Consider the following 23,085-nt stretch of genomic DNA (forward strand, 5'->3'; position numbering starts at 1 on the left):
TTATTGTATTGCTCAGGGTAGGAGCTCTCTCATTAGCATGTCATTACTTTGGAGGTAATGTGCTTTGACTCTCCCACCTCCACCATGTGCCATTAAATCTCCCTCGCTTGTTCTTCCAGATCAGACCAGCAAATGTGTCTGCAGAGAAGTATCGGAGTGCCAGAATGCAGGCTACAGAATCTGTGTGGAAGTGAATGGCAAAGAGGAGACAATGTCTGAGTGTGAGGCTGGCATCTTAAAGTGCAGAGGGCAGAGCATCTCTGTCACAGCCATAAAGCCCTGTGCTGGGGAAGCCCAGTAGGATCTGGAGGGGGTGGGGCTTGATCCTCTTCATCAGAATCTAGTGGCAATGGATGATGGGTTAAAACATCTGTAACTGGTCCTTAGACCACTTTCCTAGCAGGAAGGCATAATCCTTTCTCCTTTCTCTCCAATATTTACTTCTCCCTTCCCTGTTCAGCCACCTGTGCAAACAAATCCTTTGTTTCCTCAAACCCCAGGCCAGATTTCCCTCCTTTACAAGTAGTATGAAGAACACTCATGAACCATGGCATGCTGAGCTATATGTGAGGTTGTGGAAAACTGCATTGGGATTTGACATTTTTTTTTTTTTTTTTTTGTCTGTAACCTTACAGGAAGAGACTAGAGACACATTTTCTTCATTCATTCATTCATTCATTCATTCATCCCTATGATTTTGTTGACTGTGATTGACCCAGTCCATGGGCCTGTGTTCCTCCTCCGAGTTGATTAGGAAAACAGAAAGAACATAATTTCCTGATTACAGAGATTGCCTTTCCTCAGTGAAATCAAACACACACACACACACACACACACACACACACACACACACACACACGCACACACTGGGAGAAGCAGACAGATATAATTATTTCCATCCCGAGGGGTGATGTCATGCTTTGCTCTTCTGAGCCATTCCCACATGTAGGATCTTTCTTCTTGTTAGAAGATCAAACTCCTTAAATGTCAAAGCAGAATTCATCATGCTATGGTCACAGGGCACCGTCTGCCTGCTTGTCTGAGAGCAAATATGATTCAGTCTCTTGGGGGTTTTCTTCCGGATGTGTCAAATATACCCTGAAAATCACTCTGCTTTTGAAAGAAGCGTCAGTTTATGCTAGAGCTATTTAGTGATGCATATTCGAGAATAATCCTCCCTAATGTGGTTACAGCCCTAGATTTTTCTAGAAGCACACAATTTAAGACATTGATATTTGGTCTATTTCTTAGTCATCTTTTATTAAACATAACAGCAACAAAAAATCCAGCTGTCGAAGGTGTCGTGCGTGGGCTTAAATAGAGCTTAAAATATGTACAAACACTATCTCTGTGTGTTTTTTTCTTTTTGAGCCTGTTAGGTATATTTCAAACAAACTTTAAGTTGCTAAGGAGTAGAAAATGCATTCAAGATCTTATTATTTAGATATTTTCAAAGTACATAGTGTCTGATGTGACTATTCCAGATGGAGCTTTTCATAACAGTTTCCTTTGAGTTTTGATGCAGATGTTATATATAGAAGTTGCACGGTTGTCGGTTTCATTTATTGAAAACAATCACACTTAAATATATTAACTGCACTGATTTAGAGGATACTATGGATTTGACATCTTTCCTGGGTATAGGTGTTGATTTGAAAATGCCAGGATTGACTGTTGAGCCCCATAAGAGGAAGCAGATAAAGAATCATTTAGGAGAACTGATCTCAACATGCTCCAGTCTTCCTCTTATTTCCTTGTTAGCCTGAAGTTAAGATTCCACTACTTATGAGCACTTCTGAATTGAAAATCCAATTTCTCCAATGCTTTTAAAATTTAAAACCCATTGATGACATGATAGAAGACCTCCATGAGTAAAGAATTCTCCACCTCTGGTCTCATCATGGCAGGTCACAATCCAAGTGCTAAAAATGTCATGTAAAATGACTTTCAGGTTGATGTGACATATAAATGAGTTCTGTCTCTAGATTTGGATCCAGTTCTCCTCAATATCTCACCTTGTATGTACAAGTATCCTAAAGTCCAAAAATATCTGAAACAGAAAACTCTTCTGGTCAAAACATTTTGAATGAGCACATTTAAAAGCCAAGGTATTTGAGACAGAAGTTTCAACAGCATTCCTGGGGGAGACACAAAGGATGGATGAATACATGAGGATGGGAGGAGGGAAGGTGGCTGTTGATAGGTATTTTGAGATACTCTATTTGTGTCCTACCCTATCCCTCTTGAACGTTTTTATGCATATTGACTTTTCCTCTAGTCATACAGGGGCATTCACAGTTACCTACAGAGAACCAGAATTGCTGTAACAGGTCTTCAAGAGGGAACTTATTTTGGATAATGACTCATTGAAGATGCTTTGAAAATTTAAAAACAAGCTCTGTAAGCAGAAGTCTGTGAGAAAAGTGAGGAGGAATTGTTTGTGTCATAAGTGAATAAAAGGCAAAGAGAACAAATCTTTCCTGTCTTCTTGTACTGGTCTCAGACCAACGGAGAATTATGTGATCAATGGTAGAGTATTGCCTAAAAGGCAGAAATCAAGGGTATTTGGATCTAGGGGGAGGAGAGATGAGTCCTTTACTCTCACTACTTCCAGGGAGCCATGTGGCAAACAGATCTTCACCCACCATTTGAACAGACTTTGCAAATTACTGATCGAAGCAGCCTTAGAAGATGTCTTGACAGTGTTAGGAGCTGCATTCCTGTGATCTCACACAGTTCCTGTTAAATGATCAACAGAAGTGCTGCCATCAGTGTGCTGGGTTTTCTCAGAACCATAGAAACTGCTCCAATTGTAGTCTCTCCTCCCCACATCCCTCCAGGAGTCTTGCCATTCTTCTGGTCTGAGGGAAGAGCATGACTAGTCACGAGTGCGGGGGGGGGGTACTGTAGGGTAGACAATGGTGAGTATGCCTGCTGAAGCACTCTACAAATCTGGGTTTTCCTGCAACTGCTCAGATAACAATGTTCTCCTCTCACCTGGGCAGCTGATGGCTGAGCTCAGCTTCATATAAAATGCGACCTTACCAAGTTGTGAAGAGCATGCTCAGAGCTGTAGGTACTGGACACCTGATTTACCCACTACTCCCTGAAATGGCGTTAGATATGTCTACACAGAAATTATTACTGCTTTTCCATCAGATTCAGATGTTTGGATCCTATTGTTTATCATTTACATATATTTTTTCTATTTCAACCCAACATTCTTATACTCACATAGACCAGCTTTCAATATTAGCCGTCTTCCAATAATTATAACAAAGTACTGGAGACAATCAATTTATTAGAAAAAATATTTATGATGGTTATGGAGGTTCCAATCCCTAATGGACTGACTCCATGAATCTGAGCTTCACGTGAAGCTGTCACATTACTGCAGGAGCACGTGGGAGATCAAAACCAGGAGCCATGATGCAAAAAGAAAAGAGAATAAAATGCAGAGTCTTCCATTTTCCTGTGAAGATACATCTTTATTGACCTTCTACCAGGCTCCAACAGCACCACTTCATGGAAACAGCCAAACCATAGCATCCACCTAGATATTTATGTTATTTGCAAGGGCAGGGGCACAGCTAGCAGATGGCATGAGAAACTTGAAGGTGAGATTAAAACACCGCAACCTCTCATGAATGACGAGGTGCGTGTTCCAGGCATGATCACTATTCATTCTCTTCTGATATAGGAGTACACGGACAAGAAGAAACAAAGATGGGGAGAAAAAGAAGGCACAAGAGGAGGGGGGAGAGGAGAGTGAAGAGGAAGTAAGAAAGGGAGGGGGAAGTGAGGGAGGAAGGAAGAGGGAGGAAAGGAAAGGAGGGAGGAAGAAAGAGAGAGCGAGCAAGCGAGCGAGCGCCATTTAAGAACAGGATTGGAAGTACGATGACACTAGGTTAGCCCTGTCACCTACCAGTCCACAGAGACCTTTCTTCATGGTGGGCTGGTTAGAGGTATTTGATATTTGTGTTGAAAACAGAATGGCCTGTATTTCTTTCAGAATACTAAAGCATAAAGCAACTTCAGGAGGAGGCAATTTCGATTAATATCGAGAAACCAGAGAGGTTTATGTCTGCCTTTCAATTACCTTGGTCTTTCAGGCAGTTTGCACATTTGGGAACATGAAAGCTGATGGCATGATAGGAGTCCCCGCTGTGACAGCCACAGACCTACAATTTGTCTTTTTATTTGTTCCCGTCAGGCTGTGAAGGCAAAGCTCCAGATTTTATACTCAAAATATCAGTTCCATTGAAATACTTGTTTCTTTAGCCTGGGGTTGAGGAAGCCATATAGAGAGGCTGTCGTTGTTTCTGAGGGGCTGGGCTGGAGGCGAGGATGTGGGCAGGAGAAGACAGAAGGTTCCAGGCATGGGTGGAGGGTGGTCCTCTGCTTTGCTCTATTGTCATTGTGATCTCCATGCTTCTTGGTGAGAGGGCACATGAGATGAATTCCAGAGGAAGGGCCTTAGGCACAAGACAGGTTCTGATGATCAAGAAAGAGGAGAATTATCTGCAAAATACACACAATGTAATATGTATTTGTAGGTCCATACCTAGTAACAAGTCAGCCCTGGGAGCTGGGAAGACAATGAAGAAAGGGACATTATTATCAATAGTAAAATAGAATTTTTCCATGAAAGAAAAATCTGGCCTAAGAGTCTCATGAGAAAGTGAGTTACATAAAAGGCTCAGAACTAGTGTTGTGACACCAAGTACAACCAAAGTGCACTGTGAGAATATTAATAGGTGACCACTACGGAGCCCACTCACCAGAGCGCTTGTGTCTTTTCTAAATAGATGGCACCAAGAACGACTCCTACCAGGAGTGGTACAAACCTGTGCCCAGATCTACTAGCCTGACTTTTATGTCTTAGATGGAATGATAATGAACATTCCCAAACACCCCAAGGATCTTATTGACTTAATGGATGTGGTTACAGGTTCACTGAAGTAACAGATAAAAGCATCTTTGAAGAGATGTAGGCCTCTGTCTCTTTCAGGCTGGCTAAGGTGTTTCTGGTGCTGAGCACACTGAAGGCATATGTTCAGTAAAATATCAACTTTACAAATTTGTCCTGGTTTTAACAGCTAGCCAGCAGAAAGCCTGTGTGCTTAAGTCTGGAAGTGGCCCTCCTGCCTCCCATTCTGTTTCACCATATTGCTTGTCCCTTAACGAGTAGGGGTGGCTTCTTGCTGTGGTGTTGTTACTCTGAAGCCTTAGCATAGACTGAAGTGTGTGTGTGTGTGTGTGTGTGTGTGTGTGTGTGTGGTGGCTTGAATACGAACAGCCCCCATAGACTCATGTTTGAATGCCTGGTCCACAGAGAGTGGTGCTATTAGGTATGGCATCTTGGAGTAGGTGTGGCCTCGGAGGAAGTGTGTCACTGTGGAGGTGGCCTTTGAGTCTCCTATGCTCAAGCTATGCCCAGTGTGGCATAGTCCCCTTCTGCTGCCCTCTGATCAAGATGTAGAATTCTCAGCTCCTCCAGCACCATGTCTGCCTGCACACTGCCATACTTCTTGCTATGACGATAACAGACCAGACCTCTAAAACTTTAAGCCAGCCCCAATTAAATGCTTTCTTTTGTAAACATGTACCTTGGTCATGGTGTCTCTTCACAGCAGTAAAACCCTAAAGAAGATGGTGTGTCTTTCATTTTTTTTCCCCTGTGGGAAGCATTTCATTCCTAATTTTTCTCTCCCTGTCCTCTTTTTTTTTTCCTGTGTTACTTTTTTTTTTCTGTTTCTCTTTTTCTTTTTTTCTTTGCTGGTGATAAATCATGAAGAAATGTATTTTAAAATAAGTTTTAGGTATACACACAATTCTCCCATGTGTTAAAGATGAAAGGAAGGGGATGGGAAGGAAGCTTAGTTGATGACGTATTTGTGAAAGTATGAGTACCCGAGATCGATCCCCAGTACCTACATAAAAGCTATAGGTGATGCAAACTTGCAGTCCTAGTGGAACTAGGACTAGTCCTAGTGCAGAAGCAACAACAGGTATATTAAAAAACAAAGACATGCAGATACCTGGAGTTCATTGTTCAGCAAGCCTAGCATGGTTGAGTCCCAGGTCCTCATAAGAGACCTTGTATCAAAAATAAATAAATGAATAAATAAATAAATAAATAAATAAATAAATAAATGGCAGTCCTGGAGGAACAACACCCAGGGTTGACTTCTGACCTCTACAAGCTCAAGTATGTGCATACACTCCCCTAAAAAAAGTTGAAGGTAAAAATTTCATATAACACAATGGATGTGTATATTTATTTTATGTAGAGAATAAATATTGGCTGATTTAATACTTCAGGACATAAGGCATCTTCAAATATTTTCAAATTTAATCAATACTTGGATGTTATAATGGTCAAGCTGAGGATATAACCTACCTCACATAAATAAACAAAATGGGAGAAGTGTGTTTGCCATTTCAGAAATTATTTGAGATTTTGTCTTTCTCTTGAACTCAAAGTCACTAATGATTTTTAAAACATAAAACTCAAGTCAATAACTCAAGCAGCAATTAAAAAAATCAAATATTTTTTTTTAACACAATTCAATCTGAACATATACTAATTTGATACAAGCTGCCAAATGACAGAAGGAGAACAATGCACATTTTGCTTTCTGTAATTAAACCATTATGTTTCTATAAGAGCAGAGACTTTGTATGCAGGATAAAAACAGTGCAATAAGTAACACAAAATAGTCTTGAATCTGAACTAAGGTGTTTTAGCCAATATTGCTGTCATATCATGGGAACTACATAGTATGGATGCTGGATGTTCAGAACTAAGAGCTGCTGGGAACACCCTGGATTTGTTACGTTTGATTTTTGGCCATTATGCACTTTATTGTTGCCGGATTTCTCCTGACTGCCGCATTTAGCTACACAAATCCAAACGGAACTCATAAGATTCTGTAGCTTCAACGACCAACTATTGTCTGTCCCTGTTCAGAAAGCTAGAAAATCAAGATCAAGAAGATCTGGTGTCTGTGGAAGACTACTTCCTACTTTGCACATGGCTGCCTTCTTATGGCATCTGCACACAGAGAAAGAGAGAGCTCAGATTCCTCTTTTTTCATGGGCATCAATCCCACCATAAGGTCCCACTCTCGTATCTTCATCTACATATACTGTTTCATTTCAGTAACCAGGTCTTAGCTTGAATATTGGATGCTACTCAAGGGGCCCGAAGGAGCTGTAGCAGCGGCTCTCAACCTTTCTAATGCTGCAACCTTTTAATAGAGCTTTTCATGTTGTGGTGACCCCCAAGGATAAAACTTCATAAATGTAGTTTTTCTACTGTTATGATTGGTAATGTAACATCAGTGGTTTCTGATGATCTTGAGCGACCCCTGTAAAATGGTTATTCAACCCCCCAAAGGTTGAGAACTTCTGTGCGATACCCACGAGAGGTGGCATTTATTATCACTCTCCTCCACAACTCAGTCTGTATCCCTTTGTCTTTAGCAAACAGATAAACTGGAAGTGGTTCTTTTTTTATAGTCTGAGGATGGACAAGCCTTTATTTATTGAAGAAATTTGGCCATTAGTAATCATTTCCATATTAGGTTAAAGTTTCTCATTGAACCTTAATCACAGGGTGTGTTAATATCAAGAGACAACCTAAGATGTCTCCCACACTCCAGACATGTTCTTGGCAAACCACCCCTGAGCTGTATAGCAGTCTGTTTTGCCCTGGGTAATCAGGATCAATCACAATGTCCTATATTACAACAATCTTTTATTGACCTTTGCAATCTGATTTATGACTGATGTCCTCTGAGGTATGGTAGTGAAAGTGTTTTGCTGCTCTTTTTAGATGAAGGGAAATTGCTTTGGATGCTTTTTTACTAATAGGTCTGGAGAGAAAAGCATTTGTTAGAGCAACAGCTGCACACTAGATGCCAGAGGGTGTGTTAATTTGTTCAAACAATGAAATCACATCTGGTGCGGCAGCCAGCTGCAGTTGGAGTCATCACTTGGTTGAGCTGTTGGTGTTCTACTGCTGTTTTCTAAGATCCATCTCTCTTCCGTATGGGCAAAATAGATGAATTAAATGGAGAGGAGACTTGGAGTTAGTCAGAACCCCTCATCACTGAAGTCCTTGATTTCAGCAATCCCTTCAGAAATGCAATACTGTTTTGGGATTAATATTTTACTAGATTGAAGCAGTTCTATTACTTTCTGCTTGGATTTTTCCAACCATAATAGATTTGACTCTCCAAGTCTGAGAAGCAATATAGAGCTTCTGCCAGCTGCTGATGGTATGTACTGTATTACACATTCTGGACTGGCAAGATAAACACAGGGCAGATTCAAGCCCACTGTAAATGGATGCGGGGCAAAATTTCGTTGATTGCTTGACCTTCACAACTTCCTGGCCTGGAAGGCCTAAGTGATGTTTTGTGTCTCCTGTACCTGGTGACAGTGCAAACCAGAATGCAGCAGTCTCAGAAATGACCTCTTGTTTTCTTTCCAAAGTTCATTGTCACCCTGATGAAAGGATACAGGAAGCTAGGAAAGAGTCAGTTTCAACAATCAATAGTGAATTAGGGATCTAACCTCTCTTTCATTAGAGATGGTAGGTCTGTAAACTAAGTTTGGGAATGGAGGAAGGAGCTGGGACTCTGCTTTCACTTCTCAGGTTTGAGTTTCAGTCAATTGACCGAGAACTTTTCTGCTCATACAAGTCAAGAGTCAAATAAGCATCCAATCAATTTTATCTCCTTCATTAGGAACATGGATCAGCCAGAGATGGTTGTTTTGATTCTGCTGCCCAACATTGCAATCACACACACCTTCAGTGCTGCCTGTGTCTGACATCTGCTTCCTCATTGTCTGCTAATTTCTATTCCATTATTCAATGGCTTCTCTTTCCAATGGAAGATCTTTGCAAAGACCAATGAGCATGGCTCTTTTCAGTAATGCAGGGGCCTTACCAGTCTGGGTGAGGAGATGTATTATGACAAATCCACTCTAGTATCCCAATCTTTCTAAACTTTTGACTTCTACATTAAAGCAAGGTGAACCAGACATTCCCAATTCATTCATTGTGGTCCTCATTTTAATCCCACAAGCAAACAGACTAGGTAATGGAGGAGAATTGTAATAAATGGCACCTCTCATTGGTACTGCACAGAAGTTTTCAACTTGTGGGTAGCAACCCCTTTTGGACGTTGAACAACCTTTTCACAAGGGTCACCCATGGCTATCATCAAACATGGATATTTACATTACAATTTATAACAGTAGAAAAACTACAGTAATAAAAATAATTCTATGGTTGGGTGTCACCACAACATGAAGAATTGCATTAAAGGGTTACAGTATTAGGAAGGTTGAACCAACCATGTTTAGTTAACCAGTTGAAATGTTGAACTCTTTCTTATTCCCTGAGCATCTGATGTCTGCTCAGTAAATCCATATTAACAAATTGGTCAAACCAAACCTTATTTTATCAGCATCCAAATCCCACAGTTTCCATTCTCATACTCCCGTATCTGTAAAATGAAAATACTCAGCTTGCTCCTTTGAAGAGTAACATACCTTCTTTTGGACTGTAATTTGTACTTCAACTTTAAGATGGCATATTTGGACTTGAATTTACAGTTTTAGAAGCAAAGGAGGTTCTAGAGGTGGATCCAAAGGAAAATCAGCATGCCCTTGTATAGCCACTGCCTTAAAGAAGGGAGTCTGGCTTCTTGTACTGTTGGTGTGACAAAATACCTTGATAGCAACTAAAGAAACCAAGTGTTTATTTTGCCTTACAGTTTGAGGGTACAACGTATCATAGTGGGGAAGTGGTGATGTTAGGAGCTTGAAGCAGTTGATCAATGGCATCTGAGATTAGCAAGAAGAGAGTGATGGATGAATGCTGCTTAACTCTTGTTCTTCATTGTATTCAGCCCAAGACCCCACCCTGGGAAATGGTGCTTTCCATGTGTAGAGTGTGCCTCCCTGTCTTAATTGACCTAATCAATAAAATTTTTGACAGGCATGCTGAGGCTACTGCATCTACACAGGCATGTCTTGAGGCCCTTTTCATAAATGCATTCAGATCCAGTGAGTTAACAGTCAACACAAACCATAATAACGTCTGTGCAATTTCTGGAATAATCCCTTGTCTTTGGATGGAAGAAGGTTATTTATAATTTCTATGTCCTGGTACTTCAAGAGTGCTGTTAATTATGCTAGAACAAAGAAGTAGGCTTCAGGCATGGAAATGACTTTGGGCTAGGGCAGGGAAGTAGGTGCAGATATTTTGGTCATCCTGATAAGCCCTTAGAAATAGTGATCATGGGACTCTGTTTATTGTCCTGCTTGTTCTTTGACTGTCTGGACTTATTGGTTTGCTTGTTCCTTGACTATTTGCATCTATTGTATTGCTAGTTCCCTCAACCTAGAACTGACCTTAATACTTCAAGGGGGAGGAGGGATGGGATAGGGGATTAACTGGGGGTGGGGAAAGGGGATAACATCTGAAATGTAAATAAATGAAATATCAAATAAAAAAATCTTTCCCTAGCCCCCACCCCCCAAGAAGAGTGTTGTTAAAGAGCATGATTGCTCATTAAGAGATGCAATGGAAACTTTACTGTTTTTATAAAACAAACATTAATTTTTCCTTTCTATTTCCCCCTCATTTGCCTTTTCTCTGTTATACATGAAAACATTAAAACTGTAAATACTAATTTGTCATGCATACTAATTTGTATAAAATTCTGAAACTGACACCAAATATATTTATCTATTTAAATATTTACCATTATTTTGGTGAGACTTTGAAGAAAATCTTAGCTTTGGCAGATGTAGAGTGCATTACCATTATGCATAGCTACTCTACTGTGCAGAAACTCACCAATTTTTCTTGCTTCCATATGACGGTAACTATTACCCATTGGTCATTCTTCCCTCATTCTCCATTTTCTCTGCTGTTGCAGGATCCTGGTAATGACCATTTTTTTTCTTGGCTTCTATAATTTTGTGTTTTAGAGTGTACACATGGGTGAGACCATGTGGCACTTGCCTTTTTGTGCCTGGTCTACTTCAATTACCACGATGGCTGCTCATTCCCCTTAGTTTGTCACATGTGGTGGAATTTAATTTTTTTTATAGGTAGAAAGATATTCTGTTGTGTATATGCACCACATTTTCATTATGTGTTCATCTGTTGATGGACATTTGTTTCCATTTCTTGACTATTGGGCATACTGCTGCAGTAAACGTAGACACCCAAGTGTCTCTTTAGCATGCTGACTTCATGTCCTTTGAATATATAGTCAATACCTAGATTGCTAGTTTTATATGACACTTATATTTTTAGTCTTTGAGGTGTCTCCATGCCGTTTTCATTTATATTTCTATCAATGTGTACACGGACTGTATTTTCTCCATATTCACACCAGGTCTGTCATGGTTAGTTTTTTTTTTTCTAACATCCATTGTTCTTGAGGTAATAGCTCACTGTAGTTTTGAAGTGCGTTTCCCCCAATCACTCTTCTCTTAGTGAAACCTTTCTGCTGTCTAGATGGAACTTCAGTCTAAGAAGTAACAGACTGGAAAATAATAGACTTGCCTTTCCCACAGGACAATATACTTCATCTGTAGGTGTGGAACACTCTCCCAACCCTAATTACAGCCTCTGAAAAGAATGTCATGATTCTATTGAAAGCAGGGAAAGGTCAACTCAAACTCCTCCCTACTTCTCTGCAGAACTGAAAAAGTTCTGGCAAACCTGTCCTGAAGGCAAAGCAGTTCCCCCAAGCTCTCTGTTTCTAAAGTAGACCCAAATTTTGACCCCTTTGCACTTAAGAATGGATTTAGGGAACTGATTCATCCTTAGGTTTTACCTATGAGAGTATTTGGAGGAAGTGGAAGTTGACACATAAGGAAAGATTTCTTATCTTGTGTCTTTCAATGGCTCTCAAATTGAAAAAGAAGTGTGAGTTCCATGTATTTGGAAAATCATATTCTATAAATTTATCTTGCCTTTAGGATAGCTACATAATTTAATAAATAAAATCTGGGATACTTTATTCAGGATGAATGCATGTAAGTATGAACATTTGTTGCATAAAAAAAGTTTGACAATTAGAGGCGGGAACAAATGCCATTATTTTAGGTCATGACTTTTTAGGGTGGCTTTCTATGCATATAGGCACACAGATCTCTCTCTCTCTCTCTCTCTCTCTCTCTCTCTCTCTCTCTCTCTCTCTCTCTCTCTCAGAATTTTACTTTGATAAAAATTCCCACTGTCCCTTCCTCCTGCTTCTCTTGATCTCATCATGTTTTCTGGTGTTCTAGTGTAAGAGACATCTGCAACAACATGAATGAGAGAGACTTACCAAGAAGTTAAAACTCTATATACTTGAAGTCAGATAGCTGTGCTGTGCCAGCAATTTTTGGCTAGTTCCCAGGCTGATTAACTATCTGATTAACTATGCTTTCTCCAATTTCTGTACAAAGGTGATTTAAAAGATAATTGTTTAGGATCAAGCATAAAAAGTACTATTAGGAGCTATTTGCTTAATTTTAGAATCTATTGAGGGCTCCAGATGAAATGCTTCATTCTGAATTTTATCCTTTGAAACTTTGGCAGTGTAGAGACAATTCCTCCTAAACCACTCTTTTGGAATCCTATTTGTTTCTTCCCGTCTGTAATCTCTGTTCTCTGTTCCAGTAAAACTGTTCTCATCTAAGGGTCAGCAGAACAAAACATCCCTAATTTACCAGCAGAACACTGGCTTTCATCATTGAGTTCAAGGGAAGTACACAGAATTGCAAAAGAAATATGATCCATGGCCTTCTGCACCAGACCTTTTGGGTAGTCTGTGGCCACTGCAGAATTTATCTTACAACAAAGACGAGTGGAAAAGTGATTGCACAAGGCAGCAAACAGTGAGACAAACAACAGGATCCACACTAACAGGGATCTGTAGTGTCTCCCATAGAAAGTCAACACATTTCTTCTGTGCCGATAATTCCCTGGGAGCCACAAGGACTCTTTCTCGCATGCTTAAACCCTTGAGAAGCAGCAGAAAGGGCTCCTGGAGGACTGAGTGGGAATGTTCTTGGTGACTGTCTGTGAGACAATTATAGAGAGTGGGAGAGATTAGTGAAGAGTATATTATGAGGGAAAGATCTAAGTTTCTTCTGCCACAAAGACTATTTGATTTATTTGGCTTATTCTGTGAGTCAGTCCATCTAGGTGTTACATAGGTATTAAAAGCTATTGGAAAAAGTGCTAACTCAAAATTTGTACTACTGTTGAAGATTATAATTCAAAGTCTGTCTCAAACCAATTTATATATATTTTTGTATTATTTTGTTTTAAAGACAGAGTCTCCGCTAGGCCAGGTTGACTTTGGATGTGATGGGAAGTTATAGAAGACCTTGAATACTTGATCCTCTTGCCTCTACCTCCTGAGTGCTGGCATTGAAGATGCCTGTCACTATTCCAAGCTCAAGCCAAATTCTATTAAGGCTTTCGCTATATATTCTGAAGTTACTTAGCACAGTGTTAAAATGGAAAAGTATACTTGGATACATACTTAAAATTAACTAAGAGTAAATACAATTAAAAATTTAAATTTTCAGATGTATAAATCACTTTTCAAGGTTCATTGGGCTAGTAGCTATCACATTGGTTAGTGTAAAAAATGAAATTACTTAATCAGTGAAGAAAGTTTCATTGGATAATGCTATTTTGAAAAGTTATTTGATTTAAAATAACCTGCCAAAGGAGATCAATTAAACCCACATTTCTCTATTATTTTTATTGCTCTGTTTCATATATGTTATAATTGGGAATATTTGTTATTTTATTAGGAATCTAATGAAAGCCATTACCCGGATAATGTATTTGTTTGATTAGACATATATGTTTGCAAATCATTTTGGTGGGATCATCGACCCTCTGGGTAATGGCTACCTACAGGTACATAATGAATTACCTTCAAAACTTAGTGTTTTAAAATGCAAACATTTATAGTCTAAGTTTTGTGGCTCAGAAGCTTGAGAATAGCTTAGCTTGATTCGGTCTTAGAATCAAGAGTGCACTGCTTCTGAAGAATAAGCAGTTTAGAAGAACATGGTATCCTTTAAGAACCTGTCTTGGCCACTACATGCATGAATTCACAGTAGCTGTGGTCACCTGCACAAGATTTGCACAATATCAAGCTAATCACCATTCTAATATAAAGGGAGAAGGGTTCACGAGATCCCACTCCTGAGGTTCTCTGGATAGTTGATGGCTTCTGAATGAGGGAGGGAGTCAGTTTTCTTTAACAATGTGGTCCCTGGTAGGTTAACCACACTCCAGTGGATTGTTGTATACCTGGGCAGCACAAATTAAACTCAGTGTCATTAAAAAACCAAGACATGAAGTTGGGAGGGACAGGGATGTGGATGTAGATATAGAATGAGTGTGTGTGTGTGTGTGTGTGTATGACTTTAATTAAAATGCATTGTATGACATTTTCCCTCCAAAAAAAGAGCATGGTGCCTTGCATGCAGCAAAGACTAAATAAATGAGATTATTGACAAAAAAAGCTCTTGTCTTGGGCTTCCAAGTAGAGTCGGTCATTTTAACACTGTGCTGAATAACTTCAGAATGTATAGTGAGAGCCTTAATAGAATTTGGCTTGAGCTGGGAATGGTAAGAGGTGTCTTTAATGCCAGCACTCAGGAGGTAGAGGCAAGAAGGTCAAGTATTCAAGGTCTTTCATAACTTTTCATCACATCCAACGTCAACCTGGCCCATAGGAGACTCTGTCTTTAAAACAGAATCAAACCATTTCTGAAACAGTCTGTTGATTGTACTACAGGACAGTCTTGTTTACTGGTAGAAGAAACTACATGGGGGCCTAGCCACCAGGATCCCAGATCTTGGAAACCATACTGGAGATTGGCTCCATCAACTAGAACATACACAAAGATTCCATGGAACATTAACTTCATAAGGATAGATTATTTTTTCTCATTGTTATGTTCCAAATGGCTGTAACAATGATGTTTAAATGAATAAATAAAGGAGTGTAGGGCCATATTCTTCAACTCAAAAGACTACTTCAGTCTCTAGTTTTGTAGGAACAAAAGATTTTTCCTTGTGAGTGAGGATAAGAAAATGTAACTAGTAGGAAACTTCAGGGATAGTCTGTCTACAGGGATAGATCAATACCCTTGCTAATACATAAGTATGTTTCATAGTGTTTTTTGTTAAATGATTATATGTATGTATGTATATATGTATATACATATGTATATATATACATATATACATATGTGTATATATATGTATATATATACATATATACATATGTGTGTATATATATATATATATATATATATATATATATATATATATATAAACTTTTAATGTGTACTTTTGAAAAGAGTAACCAAATGTGATCCAGGTATATGAAGAATATATATATATATATATGAATATATCTACACACAAATAGATATGCACACACAATGAATGTGCATAAAATGTATATTTTATTGCTGTGTTTTACAAATAGAAACTTTGCTTTTTAGCAGAATGTCAAAAGTGGTCTTTTATAGAATAACACCTAGTATAGTTTTGATGCACAAATTATAATCTTGAAGATAAGAGGCAGGTTAAAGTTTATCATGTGATGATATTTGGTTGTGAGTAGTGATTCAAAGTCTGACCGCAATATTAAAGGCCTATGTGTAACAGATAATAGTAGTCCTCTTCTTACCAGTAGTATAATTGTGCGGACTACACCACTCTGTGGTGTCTGCATCTTCTTGGGTGTACATTTCTCAAGAGAAAGAGCTAATCAAAGCCATGTGGCTGTTACTAATCAAATAACAGGCCATCTCCAAAGTAGATTGATGAATTTTCTACCAAGGAAAACCACCTGGAAGACTATGGAATGTAAGGAATATACTTGAATATTCTTATCCTAGGTGCTGTGTCTGCCTTCAAGAGGATGTAAGTTTGTGATTTCATAGAACAAAGACAGGAGTTGGTTTTAGAAAAAGCCTAGCAGTTTATTTCTTGATGGTTTACAGTGGGATGCTGATCTCTTTACACCTTCTCAGGAGGGTCTGTAAGGTAGCTTCAGCAGCTCTCTGGACACTGATACAGGGGTCCTGCCGAAGTGCCTGGAGTCCTGAGATGGAAACAGAGAGATGAACGAGGAGGGTCAGTGCCTAGTAAGAAAAGCAACCATGGCCAAGGCCTGGTGTATATAGCCTTAAAGTGCTGTACAGGTCAGTCCTGTGTGGTCTCAAGTCAGTGCTCACCTTCTGCTCTAAAAGATGAAAAGTGATGAACGGCTGGGGATGGAGCTTAGTGGTAGTGTGTGTAGTTTGAAATTATAAGCTTCAATCTTCAGGAGAGGGGGTGGGGAGAAGAAAAGGAAGAAGAGGAAGGAGAAGAGGAAGGAAAAGTGGACAATGATGGAAAGAGGAGGGGGAGGAGGAAGAAGAGGAGGAGGAGGAGCAAGAGGAGGAGGAGGAGGAGGAGGAAGAGAAGGAGGGCATGACTGTAATCAACAAGTTTAGATAACAGGACATCATTGGGAATGTCAGCAAAGGGGTGGAGCTGGAGGCTGTGATCAAGTCATAGACATTCTAGGGTCTAGGCAGCTTCAGAAAATAACCAGATGCTACAGTTCTATGTTTTTGGGCTGATATGGAACTTGGAACAAGGAGTCTCCCTTTCTCTAAGAATGAAACAACAGTTTGTAAACAGTAGGGTTGATACTTACTCATGGTGAGTTGTTCTCTGTCTAATAACTCCACATATCGATTGGTCAAATGGAGAATAATGGCATCTAAAGTCAACAAAGGCGAAGGTTACTGATTTCACTATCATGGAAAAGTGTACCTGATTGTACATAGTCAAAAGGCCAATGGGCTGATTGGTGACTGGACAAATGTAAGTCCCTCTATGCCTGAGGCTGATGCGAGGAGAGCTTCTATTGGGTGTTGAGCAATGTGAGTGGAAAGTGCATGTTCAGTTCATTCACAATCTGGCCTTCTTGGGGGTGGGGAGAACCTATTGTTAGGTTTCAAACTTGCATGAGATAGGGTTTCTGAATTTGTCAAATTTATAATGTAATTAAGGCAATGCCGTGCATGATCCAATAAAAAGTGGAATTAAACTGACCATACCAAGGGACTGGACCTGCTTACTGTGGGATGGGTTCGTTAGAACAGGCTTACAGAGAACACTTAAAATTTTATAGTAGATAGAAGAGTCTTTATAGACTCACTTATTTTCTGTGTCATAGACTTGGCATGGAGGTGACATAGGGAAGTGAAACGTTCCATGTCACACAGCAGAACCAAGGGCCCCTGTATCAATGTGCTCCTCACTTAGATCATCTTGCTGTTCATGTGTTCATCTTGAGAGCACAGAACGTGGTTCACAAGAAAGAAAGAGGAAAAGTATTTATTCTGTGGTACCAAGCTAGGAAACAAAGACTCTGGTGAAAATAAAGACCAAAGACTTGGAGCAGTGGATCTTGGAAGACTTAAGAGGAGAACAATCAAGTCATGTGTGTGAGTTGGAAGAGGCTGTACATTTTCAGTTGTGAAACAAAAGATGGCATTACAAGACAGATAACACATTTCTTCCCACTTCCCCAACTCCCATCCTTTTCTGTCATCCATACCAGTTTCATACCGTTTCAGGGGGCTTTCAGTCAGAGTGAAAACTAAACAGGAAGGAACAGACACGTGTGGGTTGAGCCCCGGAAGGGAAATTCACCTGTGAGCTTGACAGCTGCACTCCTGATCATCTCCCAGCTGCTGGTGAAGAAGGTGAATGAATGCGTGTGGAGGATCCACAGAATTTCCTGGTTCTTCTTGGCCTGGAAGAAATATGGATGAATCCAAAGACAGCCGTTGGGAAGTGACCCTTGATGACATTTTTTCATTCCACATGTCTCCGAAGAGAATGTAGTGCTAAAAGCTTAATTAACATCCATAGCCATACACTGACTGAGCGTTGTCTTCTGGCCATTTCAGCAAAGACTTAATCAGGAAGGCAGTGGAAATCAAAGAGTTAACAGACTTAGTTCCAGGACCACAGAGGAACTTGAGGGAGAGGACAGTGTGGGAGATGACTAGGGAATCGCTGCCATCTCAGCAAGGCTATGATGGCCCTGTTGTTGTTATTTCAACAAAACGCAAGAAAGTATAGCAGATGTGACCTGAAGAGAAGACTTCAGTCAGCTTCTTACTAGAGATTGATACCAAGTATCTCCATCCTTTGGAAGTCTCTCTAGGCTCCTGTCCTGTGATTTCAGCAGCAGCATCTGCCATACACTTACTAGTTTCATGCAGAATTGTCTGTAGAAGTCCCTGGCCCGTGGCAGGTCTTGTTCAAGGAGGTGGTCTAATATCCCATAGAGCTCCTGAAGGCCCAGGAAAGGGATACAGATGATCAAGACATCACGGCAAGCCTAGAAAACAGAGTTTCCGTTATTACAGTCTATAACATCGGGGTCATCAGTCATTAGGGAGAAATTGCTCATCAATACTGTGAAACCAACAGTAAAAGCCTGTGGCTTGAAAGAAAGGGAAAGGTGAAAAGAGACGGCAAAATGGAATTCTGAGTGGGAGGAGTAGCTTCTGGGTTCAGTTCTGAAGGGTGACTTCTGGCCTAGTTTCTGGTTCAGAAAGAGAAAGCTTATTCGTGCATCTCAGCCCTGGAGAGAGAGGGCAGGTGAAGGTGTCTGCAGGCCTACTTACAGCTCCAATCTTGGGGTTAGGGTCCCAGAGGTGGAGGAGGAATGAGATCATGCTCTTTTTCACTTCCTCAGCAAAAAATATCTTCCACCTTCTTCCTGTTAGGGAGGCTAAGTCCTCAAACAAGAAGATTGCTGTCAGTCTCACATCATCTTGTTCCTGTGGTGACAAATGGATCTACTCACAGGCTATTCCCTGCTGGCATCCCTTTGGTACCCAACCCCACCTTGCCACACTTCAAGCAAAGGGAGAAAGGCTGGCATCTGAGCACTGGTGTATTCTTGTCACTGTCTCTGTGCACTCCAAGGACTCTTTATACAAACGTACACAGCTTTAAAAAAGAAATCCTCTAGGCTCAGCTTTGTTATAGAACTGAAGACTTGATTTCTGCTTTTGTGGGGAGATACGATTGCAGGATGACAAAGAGGAGAGTTGGCAGCAGGAAGTCAGGGGCGATTTCCATTTGTTATATACTTTCATAACATGTCCGGGTTGCACATTAAACCTAAAGCTGTAGATGTCTTATCTAAACTGCATAAGGTTCAGTGCTCTTCTTTAAGATGTCAAATGTCTTGTAAGGGGATGAAAAGCTGCTCAGGAATCCTGGTATTGAGTTTCAGGTCAAATAAAAAGTTGAATTGTAGAAAGACTATCTTATGTCTGCTTGGATGTGGCAGCTGTCAATAATAAATCTGATGGCCTATGGCTTAGGCAGGAAATAGAAGATAGGACATGCAGAAGTCAGGAAGGATTCTAGGATAGTATGAGACGCAGGGGATTCTCCTGGGAGGGTGTGATGAGACAGATGCATGGGACCCGAGCAGAGGCAACCAGCCATGTGGCAGAATGTAGATTCGAATAAATGGAATATTTTAAGTTATGATCTAGTCAGAGAATAGCCAAGCTATATGGCCAAGGCATTTGTAAATATATTTTGAGTCTGAGTCTGAGTCTTATTTCTTGGCATATGGGACTGGGAGGAAGAATCAGATTCAACCTCTACACTGCCTCGACCTCCTCCTGTGAACATGTGAAATTATGAAAAAAAAATTTTTTTTGGTTCAGTATAGTAGAAAATGATCTCAAGAAGCAACATGTGAGATGACCAGAAAAGCCTCTGTTAGCTCACATGCGTACTTTGCTGATGGGGTTCAAAGTTATAACAAGACTAAGCAGCACAGATGAGTTTTCTGTGCAGGCCAACAAAACTAGCTTAAAAATTAGGGGATATCTGTCAAGTTCAAAGTTCTCAGTTTTCACTTGAAAAATGGATCAACATGAAGTGAACCGATTGCTCCTGGTGGTAGTAAGAAGCAGACAGGAGAGGCATGGCACAACCATGGAGGGCGTGGCACAGCCATAAGGGGCGTGGCACAGCCACATGAGTGTGGTACAGTCACACGGTTTCACTTCTGCCCTTTACTGAAGCATCATTGTGTTCTGTCCATTACAGGAAAGCACTTGCACACTGAGGAAAAAGAGAGAAAAGTTGACTGATGACAGAATTGTATGCTTAACAGAATTATATGCGAAATATATAGGGCAAAGTATTACCAAGTTATGTACATTGCAGGAAGCGACATTGCTACAGGGAAATTTGCATGTCTTTACTAACATCTAGGTTCTTTGAAATTTTTATTCACATGTGGTGGAATTAATTCTTACTGGGAGTAAAAAATGTCTAACCTAATGACCAGGAAGTGTTCGAGTATTTTTTTTTTTTTTTAATAATAAGATGGCGTAACATTGCTTTGAAATTGTTAAGAAGACTTGTGACTTACATGGGGCTCAGATTCATGAGAAATATTATTTCAACAAGAACCCAGGAAATCTAATAGACTGGGCCTGAAAGTCAGATTTCCGTTAGCCCCTTGCTAAAGATTGACATCAATTATCTGTAGAGTGAAAAAGGAAACTTTTTTCTTCCAGAAATTTTTACATTGGGTGGGAGCTCAGTAAGCATTTTTGAGGATAACTTGGGAATTAAATTGATGTTAGTAAATTAAAGAAAATGGTTGGAAAAAAATAGGCAGAGAACTGTTTTCACATGCCAGGTCTCAGTAGAATATAAACCAAGAACAGGGTGCACTTCAGATATTATTGGCTGTGGTTATATATTCCCCATTAAAATTAAAATAATAAATTAAAATTATATGTAATTAAAACTCAAAGCTAATAAACCACCAAAGTTTCAGAAAAAAGGGAAATATTAAGATTTTTAGAGTAAATAATTAGGAAAATGTACTTGAAAGATAGTTTTTCTTTAAATTCTATTTGATATTTCTCAGGCCTCAATAGGAGATTTAACTCAATCAGTTTCCTATAAAATATATAATGAATAGAAAAATTAGGTTTGTGACAAACAGTGGAGGGAATATATGTTTTCAGCCTGGGGACCAGAAGCTAAATAAGTAATTTAATGAAGTTTTAATGTTTATGAAGGCAACACTAGAGAGGGAAGCTAGCAGTTCTCCGACTCCTCAGGCAACAGGACACGAGGAAAATTGTATAGACGATTAAAACATTAGGTTGAAGTTGTTGTGAAACAGATTTTTACATCCACAGAAATAAATGAACAACAACAAAAATACTAAGATACAGTTTGTAGAATACAGAAAAGAAAAGAGTCCACTTCCGCTAAGATTGCTAAGATTGCTTAGTGATCTTTGGTAATCAGTCAAATAAATTACCATTTATGAGCCCCATGGCCCCTTCATCAGTTATCAGCCCTGCAGGTAGACCGTGAAAGCCACCATGGGCAATATGTCATCAGTGAGTCTGGCTGTGTTCCAATAAAACTTTATTGACAAATGCTGAGGGTGGGCTGGATTTGGTTCATGAGTTGAAAAGAGTCTTTGAATTTGGGAAGTGGAACAGTGCGTTGGAGGAACTAGGAATTGTCCCGATTTCTGTATTCCCTAAAGCAAATGAGTTGTGAACAATTTATTTGGGAGATACACCCAAGAAAGAAACCTCGGGAATGAGAATCGGCTAAGGAATGGAGGAAAGAAAGGGGCATTTGTGGGTGTGCTGCCCTCACAGGCAAGTGGTACTTGAACCTTCTGTGGAGTGAGTACCCTGAGAAATTGGTTCAAGTTCCTTCCCAGGGCAAGCATCCTCTGTAAGAATTCTAGCCCACTCTGCTTAGATCAGTTGTGTTTTCTGGGCCAGGGAGCGTGCTTGGGTAGAGGGACATTGGGAGTCAGCAGCCTGTATGGAAATTGTTTGTGGAGGCTCTCTGGAGTGGCCACAAAGTGCCGGCGAGGGCACTCACAGTCTTCTTCAAGCATTACAGTGGCCGTTCACTCACTTCTTCCAGGGAAGAGGAGACTCTGGAATAGGCTCACTTACGTCTTCAAAGAAGGTTCTTGTTTGTAGGACTATTTCCTTGAAGTAGAAACTGATGTCTCTTTCTGTGAGCAGCTCCAGGATCTTTTTCAGAGCCTTCAAGCTTTCACAGACGACTTCGGTGCGAGCCAGGTGGTACAGGCCTCTGATGATACATTCTAACATTATATGCTTGTGCTTCCTCACCTGCGAGGAAAAACAAGGTTTCTTGATCCGTAAAATGATTCGGTGTGTCTCGTGAATAGGGTATGAACTCCCAGGTGGGAATGGCGGCTAAAACTGGGTTATGAGCACATGTTCTTCGACCCCAAAGCTGTTAATTAATTCACTTAATTTCCACGAAGCTACCAGATGGGTGTTGCTAGATTATTACCTTGAAACTCTACTTAAACAAATCATTTCCCCCAAGAAATACCTCCTACCTTGTGAGGAGCCCCGCACGCTGTATTGCCCAGTCCTCGGATAGCCATTTGCCTCAGAATAGCGTTGGAATCCCGGGCATTCTGATCCATGAAAATCAGTACATCTCGAAGATTTCCATGCTTCCAAAGGATTGGCTCCTTCATAAGCTGAAACCGACAAACTCCTCCCCTTTATTTAAGGGAGCCCCTTCCCTTCAGGGGATGGCTAAAGGCATCTTAGCTACAGTTAAAGATGGCTTCCTACTGTTGCGGAGTGGAGGAAGACAGCCCTCAAAGTGAACTAGCAAATCTTGTAGTGGCTGAGCTCCGGATATGATCTGCCCACAGGTCTAGGTAATGAAGACCAGACTATCTAGGTAGGAGGATTTGCTCAAGAAGCAGCAAAGACAGAAGTTACTTATCCCGATCCCGTTCCTTCCCTAGGTGGGCTAAGCCTTTATGCTAGGGAAAGGGCTAGTGACATGCCGATTTTGCATTTTGTCCCCCTCACATTTATTATCATTCTTCTCTGATCTGGAAGGTAGGTAGGTTTTCACAGAAGAGGCAGGAGACAGTTGTGAGA

The 23,085-nt window shown here is 40.2% G+C and overlaps 2 protein-coding genes across 3 annotated transcripts in view; one reads left to right on the top strand and one right to left on the bottom strand.

The window, feature by feature from the left end:
* C7 (complement C7) overlaps positions 1-1,108 on the top strand; it is a 59,655-nt gene extending 58,547 nt beyond the window's left edge. Inside the window, exon 18 of the mRNA XM_034523255.2 lies at positions 120-1,108. Coding sequence (XP_034379146.1) covers positions 120-301 — 182 coding nt within the window. The 3' untranslated portion in view covers positions 302-1,108. The remainder of the gene's footprint in view (positions 1-119) is intronic.
* Positions 1,109-15,499: 14,391 nt separating this feature from the next.
* Mroh2b (maestro heat like repeat family member 2B) overlaps positions 15,500-23,085 on the bottom strand; it is a 63,643-nt gene continuing 56,057 nt past the window's right edge. The window contains exons 36-42 of one of the 2 annotated variants that reach the window (XM_034523545.2): positions 22,524-22,670; positions 22,105-22,287; positions 18,757-18,912; positions 18,336-18,467; positions 17,771-17,873; positions 16,767-16,832; positions 15,500-16,166 (exon numbers count right to left, since the gene is read on the bottom strand). In XM_034523545.2, the coding sequence (XP_034379436.1) occupies positions 16,060-16,166; positions 16,767-16,832; positions 17,771-17,873; positions 18,336-18,467; positions 18,757-18,912; positions 22,105-22,287; positions 22,524-22,670 (894 nt within the window). In that variant the 3' untranslated portion in view covers positions 15,500-16,059. The remainder of the gene's footprint in view (positions 16,167-16,766; positions 16,833-17,770; positions 17,874-18,335; positions 18,468-18,756; positions 18,913-22,104; positions 22,288-22,523; positions 22,671-23,085) is intronic. The other variant, XM_076916166.1, reaches the window with a different exon arrangement.

This window comes from Arvicanthis niloticus, chromosome 19, assembly GCF_011762505.2.
Source record: "Arvicanthis niloticus isolate mArvNil1 chromosome 19, mArvNil1.pat.X, whole genome shotgun sequence".
NCBI classification, from domain to species: Eukaryota; Metazoa; Chordata; class Mammalia; order Rodentia; family Muridae; genus Arvicanthis; species Arvicanthis niloticus.